Source organism: Paralichthys olivaceus, chromosome 10 (assembly GCF_024713975.1).
Source record: "Paralichthys olivaceus isolate ysfri-2021 chromosome 10, ASM2471397v2, whole genome shotgun sequence".
NCBI lineage: Eukaryota > Metazoa > Chordata > Actinopteri > Pleuronectiformes > Paralichthyidae > Paralichthys > Paralichthys olivaceus.
In genome coordinates this window covers 19,451,282-19,463,280 of record NC_091102.1, presented here as the reverse complement: position 1 = coordinate 19,463,280, position 11,999 = coordinate 19,451,282, and the positions used below count along the sequence as shown (strand labels likewise).

The following is an 11,999-nucleotide window of genomic DNA, read 5'->3' as shown; positions in this document are numbered from 1 at the left end:
GGATATGATGCAGTAACAAAATGAAAAAATTGTGAGGATTGAAATATTTGTAGGTATTCTGAGTGTAATGACAAATAGGAAATAAAATATCACTCACCTGCCATTTCCTGCGTGATACAAACTTCTTCAGGGCCTCTGTGCTTATGGCCTTCCCCTTATTAAGTGTCTGTACAATAAATACACATATAGATTCCATTGAATAAAAACAAAGTATGAATGGGAAGTGTCTACAAAATTACTGAAGAAAGAGGATGAATAAATAAATAATAAAAAACAGTGTGGCTTGTGCCACTGGCCTTGTTTTACCTTGAACCAGGGATGTCGCAGACATTCCTGAGTATCAGGTCTCCTAAAGGAAAACAACGGATTATTTCAGTCTTGTAGGTTTTTGTACATTTGATCCATTAGCTATCTTCAATGAAAAGCACTGTGAGATTTGCAGATATAGCAGATATATATAAATTGCAACAACTCATAGCCACAAATTGGCAGACAGGAAAAAATTGTCCTGAAAGTTGTGACTAACCTGGGTTTTAAACAGCTCTTGAAAATAGACAAATTATATAAAAACTTAGCCAGGCCATATATAAAATAAAAAAATATAAGATGGAAATACTGAATAAAAACATTACATGAAAATCTAAAATTCTACAATTTTGAACATTTAGTTGTTTATGTTTGCTGATAGTGATTATGTCATATGTCAGTATGAATCAGTTCCTTAATTTCTTGTTGCAAGATTTTTGCTAAATAGTTATACATAAAACAGATCTACTCACAGCCTGTCGGCTACCAGCAGTTTAATGATGAACCCTTTAGCCTCCCGGCAAAGGTCAGCAAACATGCTCTCTTCAAAGGCCACGTTATAGTTCCTGATGTTCAGCACAGAGCTGCGGTCGTTCTCACCAGCAAATGGAGAAACTCCTGTCAGACTTACAACAGAAGCAAATACTTACATTTACTGACAAGTACCCACAGGTAAACTTATCCAAAACTAAAATAGGTATACATTTAATAATGACAGAAACAAACAAAAGTTTACTCACCACAGATATGTGATAACTCCAACAGGCCTAGATGAAGACAAAGAAGAATTTGGTAAATGAGCTGTTTTAGAACAGACCAAACAAAAAGTTTGTTGTGAATTATAAAGACACAGTACCAGATGTCTGTTGCTTTGGACACAGGGGTCTGATTGACTATTTCTGGTGCAACAAATTCAGGTGTGCCATATTTGCAGTATTGGGCCTCATCAGGGGTGATTTCCACTGCGTTGCCAAAGTCACAGATTCTGATCTGATCACTATGAGGGTCTGCCATGAGGATGTTATCGGGCTGAGGAAATAATAAGAAAATAAGAAAACAATATCATATCATGTCCTGCAATCACAGTACTTAATGTGTGATCATTCTCAAAATATTAAAACATATTTCTTTGACAAAATGAATATAAACTTTTAATATCCAAAACTAGATGTTGAAAGAGTGGGAGAGTGGAGCTGCACAAGTATCTACCTTTATGTCCAGATGTATGATGTTTAGATGATGAAGGTAGTCCAACCCCTCAAGCACCTGTCTTATACAGGACCGTACCTGATGGTCGCAACAAACACAATTATTTGTTATTAAATTACATTAATTATTTACATCTCATCATTATATTGATATTAACTGCATTTTTTCTGAGAAGTCAGAGCGGAACTTACATCAGACTCCATGACAATAGATTTCTTTGTAAACCTGTCAAGCAGCTCTTCATGGCATCTTTAAAGACTAATTAAGGCTCTTATTTCTGGGGCTGTGTACATTATGCAGTGATTGTTTGTAATATGTTATAATATATGTGCATGTATGCATTTTTATTGACATTTTAACAGATAGAATTCATTAAGCATTTCAGTGCAACCAAATGCAGATGGCTACAGTAAAAACTGAGATATGCTTTATCTCTCTCATTAATTGTTACCGTGCATAAGAAACAGTAATAATATGAGAAGGATACATTTCAGTGATGATGATGACTGCGTTCTTTTTCTCAAAGGTGTCATGAAAGTAAAGGACTCTCTCGTGGTCCAGTTTGGACACCAGGTTCATCTCTCTCAGAGCAGATGGCTTCTTTTTGGCTCTTGTGGAGATAAACTTCGCTGCATACTCCATTTTGCCTACTTTCTGGGTCACACGTTTCACATAGGAAAATGCCCCCCTGGAAAAAAGAGGATATAATTATTACAATCTAGTCTATATGTATTAAACAGCAGGATTAGGGCATGAAGACATTTAATTAGATAAAACTGTTTCCTGGGAAGTCAGTGCTTCAAATAGTTTACCTTCTAATTTCCTTATGGATGTCATAATAGTCTGTCAGCCTGCGCATTTTCCTCAAAATAGTCTGCTCATCATCCACTGGATCCTCTTTTCTTTTAGCTACAGTGATGGGAAAGCAATGATTACATCAAATAAACTGTACAGCCACCTCCAGATAATTACATTGTCTACAACATATCATTCCTACAGTCAAAGGCTTGTAAGCCTAATTATGGCTCTCATAGATTGACCTCTTACCTTCATGAATGGTGAGTTCAGCTTTACAAGACACAGATCCTGCCAAGTTCCTGGCAGTGCACGTGTACACCCCGGAGTCTTCTATATGAGCATTCAGAACCACCAAGGAACATTCATTATCATCATACACAAAGGTGTAATGACTGCTCTCGCACAGCAGGATGTCATTCTGAGAAGAAATAATAAAGGTTTCAACAATAGTTCTTCAAGGATTTGACATAATCTTCTATGATGTCAGGTTAATTCTTTTTTCTACAACTGCAGCATAGTCTCGTGGCATCAAAACAACAATTTAACAATGTAGCTGGAAGATTTCCCATAACCCCTTTCCTGATCCTCCTATGGAGATCGTGCAGGCCCAAAATACACAACACACCTTAAACCAGAGGATGTCTGGAACTGGTTTGCCCTCCACAACCACAGCAAAGCGAGGGGTCTCTCCAGAACAAACATCCAGGTCCTCCATGATTGTCTCAAAAGTTGGTGGAGCTGTGGATAGAGATCCAAGGACACAACACCACGTTACATGACGTTTAGATCAGATGAATGGACAGACAGACAGACAGCCTACCTGCCAGCTCTATGCTGAAGATGCAGCTGTCACTGCCATACTTGTTGGAGGTCACAAACGCCATCTCTCCCACGTCAGCGCTTTTTACTTTGAACAGCTTCAGCGTGTGCTGGTCGTCATCTGGCATTGCCATCTCGTACAGGCCGGGCTTGCTGGCCAGGACCACTCCCCTTCTGAAGAACAGTTTATAAACCAGGATTATCATGTGATAACTAGAGGAGAGCAGCAGGCTGTCCCTGCACAGGTGTGGTGGATGTTTGGCTCCTGCTTTCGCACAAGTCAGGACACAATAATAGACTTTTTATTCACTGCTCTGGAATGTCATTTGTCATAGGGTACTTGTGTACCGACCATCCTATAACACACAGGGTCCACAAGGTGGCAGCTTTTCCTCCCAATAGCACACTAAATAAATAGAAGTCATAGCGACATATAAAACTGTGGTTTTATTAGAGAATAACAGTTGTAGACTATTAAAGATTTTTGTTGTGATATTAGAAATAAAAACAATGACAAATATACAGTATACGCTGGAAATAGCCCAACAGGAAAACGTGTATTCATACAAGTTTTGTTTTACATGTTTGATACAGTACAGTAAGTTGACAACGGAGAAACAAATACCTCTTCCAGATGACAGCAGCATTGACATGATTTAGGGTAACAGTGATGGTGACTGACTGGTTTTCCATCACATACACAACGTCTGGCTTATCAATGATGACTGGAGCCTCCAGAAGATAGGGACCTAAATGAAAATCAAAGTGCACACATTCAACATATAAAAAAGAACTGTTCTGCACAGTGGTGGCACAGTAATGGATAAGTTGATGTTCTTAAAGCTGCATGAATGTACCTCGGTCCAGGAGCTGCACAGGGTCGGTGGTGGGGGAGGGTTTGCTGAAAGCCTTGGAGGTGATGGTCAGGACCCTGAAAGCATAGCGGACTCCTTTGGAGAGGGTGGTGATGGTGTAGACGGTCTCCTTCAGGCCAGAGGCTATGATGGTCCACTGGATGGAGCCCAGAGGTTGTTGTTGAATGGCGTACATCAGGGCACTGGGATCTAAAAGACACACATGCAGTTTATAATATAATTACAGGCTTCTAGACCACAATGTGAGAATGAAATTCTTCTATCTTCCAAATTATAATAATTTTATTAGCTTAGCTCCAAATAAGCTTGAATGTAACTAGAGAGCTGATTTTAAGTCATATTATAAGAGTTAAACTGTCATATGTTACACTAGACTGTGTGTATTATATGTATTTTTTAATTTACATCAGTATGTCATTGTCATTTAAGTCTGTCGTAAAAACCTAGATTTAGCCAATATAAAGTAAAGAAATATATTTTGTGAATAAATACCAATCGATGGATCCAGCCTCCTTGGTTTCTTCCAGCTTAAGCTGATGGTTTTCCCAGTGATGGATTCTATCACTGGAGTCCCATCAGGAGGGTCAGGGAGGATATCTGAAAATGACAACAATGGAATAAGTCGTTTATAAATATTTCTCAACTGCCTTTTCCCAAGTTACAGAATGCATTGTTTAATGAATGTATTATTGACCACAATTATGTAATCAAATTACATTTTTTTAATTTAATGTACAAATAAGTACACACATCTCATGTAATTAACAACATACACCAGACCTCAGAGAAAATAAATCACTAATCATATAGCCCTTCCTCTCCTGCCCTTTGCTGTCTCTCTCTCTCACACCAATTGAGCCACTGACTGGTAGGTTGTCAAGTCTCAGCTTTGCAATTTAATATTTCAAAACTTAGGGGTGAGGTTACACTTGAATGGGTTCTTCTGTGACTTGTATACCGCCACCAAGTTTTGTGCAAATCAGTTTAGTAATTTTTGCATAAACTTTCTAAAAGAAATGAGGGTAAAAACATAACTTCCTCAGCGGAAGTAAAATAAATTACCTGTAACATAGAGATGAGCATAGCAGGTGGCCTTGCCCACTTTGTTAGAGATGACACTCTTGTAGACGCCGCCGTGGGCGTGGTACACAGAGCGGATGACCAAGCTGTGGACGTCACGAACTACAGCGGGAAGCAGAGGAGGAATGATGAAAAGATGTCAGGCATAATTGTCTATTAGCATCCTCCTTTAGCATCCTGCATCCAACAAGACTGTCACCAGAAAGATAAATACATAACAGATCTATTCAAGTGCTTAAAACTACCCTTGGTACATTTTCCTCTGGATTTCTTGTGTCCTTGACGGTTATAAGTGACCTATGTGAGAAATGCTTGAGAAGGCTGATACACAGAAACATTGGGTGAATGTTTATCTAATTTGGAACACTTACACTGTGTCATCTTTCTGTCCTCTGTGCTCTCAATCCTTTTGCCGTTGTGGAACCAGATGATGGTGGGGTATGGCAAACCGGCCACTTTGCATTTAAGCACAGCCTCCTTCCCCTCGATCACATCCAGATCATACAGGGGCTTGATGAAGTCAGGCATAGTGAAACGCTCCACCTCATTCTCTGGGACCTCTGGCTCCTCTGGGATGGACGGCATCTTCTCGAGTTTTGCCCTGAGATAGACAAAGTTAAAATGAAACAAATTGCAAGCTTTAGTGGACTTGGAATCCAGGTCACACACGCTGAGACCCAACTCCTGAGGAATAACTTTCTCTTACATTTGAGACGAGATGGCAGGCCGCGGTTCTTGTATGTAAAGTTCAGCGGAGCTCTCTGCCTCTCCACGACTGTTACAGGCAATGACGGTATAGAAACCCTCATCGTCATTGGTCACATGAGAGATGATGAGAGAGTGGCGACCGCCCTCCTGAAGAATACGTATGTCCTCACTTTCTATGAGCGGATGGTCTAAAAGAGAAAAAGGAACCTGTATTCAGTTTCATTTTAATTGGAGGCTGAGAAATGGACAGAGGAAGGTCAAGAAAACAAAGGAATGGACACTACAGTTTCTGTTTCTAAATCCTAAAAGCAGTTCCAACAGGTGATGTAGCACGATGAGTGATTGGTCAAAAATGTTACGTTTCATGATGACACCATAAATTACCATCCTACCAAAGTGAGTCCATGTGACCTTGGGAGATGGCGTCCCACTGACTTTGCAGTCGAATCGAGCATTACGCCCCTCAATCACTTCCAGAACGTCCAGTTTGCGAGTGAAGAGAGGTTCAAAGGAAGGGATGACTTTGAGTTTGGCACATGAGGTCACTTCCTCTGAAGAGCACAGATGAAATAGTACGAAGAATATGTAAGAAGAAGTGGAAAGGAAGATACATAAACTGCTTTTAATTTCTCAAAAAAGTTGCAATATTTTTTCTGGAGACAGACCTTTGGCTGTGCTGAGCTTGCACGTGTACGTCCCGCTGTCGTCCTCATGTACCGAGTTGAGCAGCAGCCGACACTTTCTTCCATCAAAGTACATCTTGCAGTTGAGCAACGCCGGCTGGATCAGTTTCCCATCAGCAAGCCAGTCCACATCGGTGTCTTTCGGTCCAATGACGAGACACTCAAACAAAACTGTCTCCCCGGCCTTGGCTGTGATGTCCCGGACTGGGCGAATGACCGCAAGGCCTGGCTCAACTGGTGAAGCTGGGGGTAAAAAAAGGACAATCTCTGAGTGTTGTGAAGCGACACCAGAGCAGTGGTTTTGTGAGCAAGTTACAGGACACATGGATTTTATTCACATGATGTTATGACATCAGTGTATAAGTTCTCTAACAACTAAAGCAGTGTCGGTTACGTACCTTTTACCTCTAGCTTTCCTTCACACTGCTTTGTTCCGTATTCATTGATGATCTTACAGGTGTAAATGCCAGAGTCCGACCGTGCTGCCGACTTGATTATCATCTCAAAAGTGCTGTCGTTTGTCTCACGCACAATGTGACGTGGGCCGGACTTTACTGTGACTCTGTCCCTCAGCCTACAAAGGCACAAAATTATATATAACAATTTTCACTGTATTCTAAAACAAGACAAAAATCTCATATAGCACTCAGAGCCTTTTAAATTGAAGGAATGCAATCAAGGATTTATAAGCACACACTCATTCAACTACAAGCTCTCCTCCGGCAGGTATGAAGAGGGTTGAGTTGGGATGTGGGAGAGATTGTCTTAGAATACCAATATTATGATCACTTTCTTAGTCATGGCATAACCTGCCTGACTATTCTTGGCTCCTTTCAGACATGCACTGAACTCAAATTTGCATTCTCACAGCACCTCCAGATAATAGTTTTGTCTGCCTGCCCTATAGTAAAAACTCCCATGTGAGCCCATGTGAGAAAACAACAGGAGATTCTCTGGAGGTTTCACAGCGAGTTAGTGGGGGTGTTGACGATATATCTAAGGTGCGATGGACAGATGCCTGCTGCGTAAGAGGAGAAGCAATATTCTATACTTTAATTATTGTTAAGCTTATTGTCAAACCATGTGATGTGTGATGGTGCATCAAACAGTGCTTTCAAGCTTCCCTGTTAATAAGGCCCTTTCAGACTGAACCACTGCACCACTTCACTCCCAAACCCATTATTTTCAATGGCAGGCGTAGCGCAGGGACGTTTTTTTTATTCTTCCCTTTAGCCTATTAAGACTGTTTCTGTCAGCCTATAAATTGTTAGGCTGGGATGGTCATTAGTTTCCAACATCAGTTGACAGATAAAGCTAGCGTGCACACGAACAAACCATGCAGTCAAGCAAGCTTGCCCCTGGTTCATGATTCTAGGAAAGACTGAGCACTTGTGCAATGAGCTGACATCATGTGATGAAGTGTGGGGACCTACCAATAGAGCATGGGTTTGGGTTGTCCACTTATTCGCACAGACATGGTGACCTCCTGTCCTTCAATGACAGCTTGATCACTCATTGTTACCTGTGTGAATTGTAATGCATGTTAGAGGCAGACAGATGCAATTTACCTGTAAGTTTTGATTACAGATGTGTTGATGGTATCATCACACAACAGATAACATGTTCATACAGAAAAAAATGATAGAGTCAAGAACCAGTCAAAGATGCAATTGAATAAATGTCAATGTCAAAAGACAAATGTTATACTCTACATGGTAATTTGAATTAGGTAGATGTATTCTGTAGTCTCACCAGGAATGCAGGGGGTTTCCTGAATCGCGTGTCAATAGGTCGCTTTGGCTCTGGCCCTCCAAAATCCATGCCCTCCTCCAGGGGACTGAGATACTCCTCGTCTGATGTAATAGGGCTGCTGATATCCATAGGCACACCCAGGTTTCCTCTGGGCTCCTGTGCAGTCTCTATTAAAGCAACAACGTTACACCACGTTTTCATTTAAAGTCAGTTTGTGAGAACATTTTATTGGAGCTTTCAATTAGCATCTGTAAACTTTATTATATGTAGCTGAGCGTACAATGAGAACACAGGAGAAAAAAAAACTAAGCAACCCCCCCCCCCCCCCTTAATATAATTACAATGTGAGATGTCAAATGTGATATCCAAACAATAGTGGATTCACAGTGCGTGGAGGCAGTGAGCCTCAGTGGGCAATTTATAGGTTCAGTTTTCGCCTCTGAGTTGCTATGGTAACTATAAGTGAGGTTGTTCAGTTGGAATATATGGTACACACATTTTGCTCTGAGAGGTAATGACAAGGGGAGAGCAGGAGAGAAATCCTCTGAAACACAATGTGGAGAGAAACCACAAGATGTTTTTTTTAAAGATGGACAATAAGACTTTAAACCTTTTATACCACAAATTGAAAATTATTCTTAGGGATGTTGGCTTGTTTTCAGTGTAGGTAACACTGAGAGACAAAACGGCACACATCATTTTTTCTTATATCAGAACCGCTCTTATTTACAATGATCATATCCAATGCACAATTAAAAACTAGCAAGGCCACTTTTACTAACCAGGTAATAGAACTACCTTTGCATAATAATACTGATTGAACAAATCAAGCTTGAAACTGAGAGTGACTGACCAAAATACAGTTTTGTGTACATCTGATATCTCAAAAATCAAACTTACCTGCTTTAACAGTCAGGGTGGCAAAACTGGTGGCTCTCCCCTCCTGATTGACAGCTGTTACACAGTATTTTCCACCATCACTCATTTTTGCTGATTTGATGAGCATGCTATGTCGTTCACCCTCCACTTTGACTGTGTAGTTTGCAATGCCACTGACACTGATGTTGTCTTTTGTCCAGGTAACTTAAACAAAGAACACACAGGCGACAAATAAACCCCTTCACATATTGATTACTTTTGAGATTTCTTGTGTTAAAACATAAAAAGCAATAGTTTACCTTCAGGAATGGGGGTTCCACCAATGATGCATTTTAGCAGCACATCTGCACCAGCAGACACTACAGTGTCCTGGAGGGGAAACTCAAATACCGGGGCCTCCATTGGGTCTTCTCCAGCAGACACATACGAATCATCGGAAGAATCTGCACAGTTTAGAAAAGACAAGTCTGAAGTCATTTTATCCCAAGATCAAATTAGAGGAAAGTCCCCTCTAGCAAATAAGAAGTAGCTGGTTGATTAAACATGAAAAACAAATAGACTGGAGCCTCACACCACTACAGAAAGCTTAATGAGACAAATACAACACATCTAACCTAACTCAGGAGACATGGGTCGTGGGCGACGGTTTTTTCCTTTCGTCTTCTGCTGTTGTCCCTCTTTGGCACCAGTGGCAATCTGCTGCAACCCACTTGTCTTTACAGGAACATCGACTTCCATCTTTTCGTCTTCAACAATAATTGTTGGGACTCGTATCTTAGAAGTTGGACTTGACAGCTCCACTTGCATTTTCTCCTCTGTCGGAGTGACAGGTGATATTCTTTGAGGTTTTGGAGGCGGTTGAGGAGGAAGATCTTGCACAATCATGGCTCTTTTTTGTACCAGTGGACTCTCAGGTCTGTTTTCGATTTTTCTCAATACTACTTCTATTGGTGTCTTTCTTCCCGAAGTTTCATCCTTTTGTAAAAGAGAGTCTTGGAAGTGTGGGGATTCCTGCATTCGAGACACCCTTTGTACAAGCGGACTTGGTGGCCTTCGTTCAACCTTGCGTAAAGTCATCTCAGCAACATTCCTGCTTGGGGACTCTGCCCTCTGTTGGTGATAAAATGCTGGTGATGATGATTTTTGAAAGATTTCTGTAACGGGACTGACTCTACTTAGTTCTCTCACCAATCGTTGTCCAGGTAAGTCAGATAACTGCATTGACTCTGGGGTTCCTGCAACCTCTCCAAATCTACTGATGGTTACAGTTCTGCTGCTCTCTGTCTTTTGAGGTTGTGATTTATGTTGCTTTTGCTGTGTTGGCTCTTGCTGCTGCACTGGTTGTAGATTTAAATCCTTTTCTCTCTGTTCCTTTGCCCACTGGACACGTTCCCTTTCTTGCAGCTTTTGGAGGACTTGGGGAGGAATAGGTTCAATTTTCCTAAAAGGCTGCCGCTGCTTGCCCTTTAGGGTGAGCTGTTCAGTTGAAAACGATTTCTTCATATGAGGTTTTCCAACAAGTTTCTTAATGCGCTGGAGCTCCTCTGTGAACTTGTTCTCAATGTCCTGAACCTTTTGGGAGTAGCGAGGTTTCTCCTCCAGGGAAGCAGCTCTCTGTCTAAACATAGATCTTCGCTCAGCAGCATCCTCTTTCAAAGCCTCCCGAAGATCTTCCCTTGAACTTTCTCTAGAGATGCCCAGCCGACTTCCTCCATCATCAGAATCAACAGATCCAGCATGATTGAACCCTGCCCAGGATCTACCAGAGATGGATCCCTCTGGAATATCAAGGCTGCGTCTTCGCTCTTCTAAGCCACGGACCTTCTCAAAAACCTTTGAGCTTGCCCTAGTAAGCTTCGGGGATGGTCTAGGGGTTAACTCTTTGCGGGAGTACTCACTTACTGGAGTCTGTGGACGAGAGTCCTGGGTGTTACTCTGAGAGACTGATTTTGGTTGCTTAACCTTTTCTTCAAACTCCCCAGGCACTGTGTCTTGGTATTCAGTTGGCACAACGATTTTATTTCGCAAACTGAGTGGTGTGGTTGAGCCAGTGCGACTTGGCATTGGAGAGGTGGAGAGGCGTTTGACGAGTCTTGGGGATGGGGGTGGGAGGACTTGTGGCGGAGATTCTCTTGAAAAATCCTCTGACTGGCCCCTGAAATGAAGGATTTGCAAGATTTGTTGGAATTAGTTGTTGTTACAAATTATTCTGGTTAACATATTTTAGTATGGAGCACAATAAGGTCTGTCTGGTTATTTGCATGATTCTTTCTTGCCTGTTTAAGTGATCTTCATGTCCATGTGTTCTACTATCGTCTTCTGAACATTTGTTCATCACTGCATCTCATATGAAGAGGAGATATGAGAAATAGTACAAGTAAGCATCAGGCATTGGCAGAGTGTGAAACAGGACAACGTTAAAGCTTCACAAATCAACATTTTAATACAAACAATGGGTCAAACCTAATTTTCACTCCTAATGACAAACCCACAGATAATGAATCTCCAATGCTGAAGTTCCCACCAGCTCCACAGAGCAATTCAGCATCTTTAGCATTTTTGATTCTTTCAACCTATTTGTTTTGCTTTCTGGTCCATCCCTTTATATCCTGCTTTCATTAAGCTTGTGTGCAGCCAAAGCAGGAAGCTATTTCCCTCAAAGCTATTTTAGCTGACTGCACACGACATACTCAGAACTAAAGAGAGACAAAACAAAAATAGCAACTATATGGTGAACACAATGGAGCAGCTAACAGCTGAAGAGCTGGATATTTCCAGAATAAAGTGTTTAACATGAGCAAATGTTGGTACATTCACTACATAGACAGAAGTACCACCACAAATAAATGGTTAAATATCTCCATGTCTTCTAGATTATTACGTTATATTT

General features: G+C 41.1%; 1 protein-coding gene across 1 annotated transcript in view; it reads right to left on the bottom strand.

Moving 5' to 3' along the window:
* Positions 1–11,999, bottom strand: part of spegb (striated muscle enriched protein kinase b) — a 37,182-nt gene that overhangs the window by 13,716 nt on the left and 11,467 nt on the right. Inside the window, exons 3-29 of the mRNA XM_020090081.2 lie at positions 11,386–11,446; positions 9,724–11,264; positions 9,409–9,552; positions 9,131–9,313; positions 8,231–8,397; positions 7,912–8,000; positions 6,877–7,052; positions 6,461–6,721; positions 6,188–6,346; positions 5,794–5,983; positions 5,459–5,688; positions 5,070–5,189; positions 4,500–4,604; positions 3,990–4,196; positions 3,758–3,881; positions 3,134–3,306; positions 2,939–3,051; positions 2,563–2,731; positions 2,328–2,424; positions 2,003–2,203; positions 1,707–1,764; positions 1,516–1,593; positions 1,163–1,335; positions 1,047–1,073; positions 780–932; positions 307–349; positions 98–166 (exon numbers count right to left, since the gene is read on the bottom strand). Coding sequence (XP_019945640.2) covers positions 98–166; positions 307–349; positions 780–932; positions 1,047–1,073; positions 1,163–1,335; positions 1,516–1,593; positions 1,707–1,764; positions 2,003–2,203; positions 2,328–2,424; positions 2,563–2,731; positions 2,939–3,051; positions 3,134–3,306; positions 3,758–3,881; positions 3,990–4,196; positions 4,500–4,604; positions 5,070–5,189; positions 5,459–5,688; positions 5,794–5,983; positions 6,188–6,346; positions 6,461–6,721; positions 6,877–7,052; positions 7,912–8,000; positions 8,231–8,397; positions 9,131–9,313; positions 9,409–9,552; positions 9,724–11,264; positions 11,386–11,446 — 5,111 coding nt within the window. The remainder of the gene's footprint in view (positions 1–97; positions 167–306; positions 350–779; positions 933–1,046; positions 1,074–1,162; positions 1,336–1,515; positions 1,594–1,706; positions 1,765–2,002; positions 2,204–2,327; positions 2,425–2,562; positions 2,732–2,938; positions 3,052–3,133; positions 3,307–3,757; positions 3,882–3,989; positions 4,197–4,499; positions 4,605–5,069; positions 5,190–5,458; positions 5,689–5,793; positions 5,984–6,187; positions 6,347–6,460; positions 6,722–6,876; positions 7,053–7,911; positions 8,001–8,230; positions 8,398–9,130; positions 9,314–9,408; positions 9,553–9,723; positions 11,265–11,385; positions 11,447–11,999) is intronic.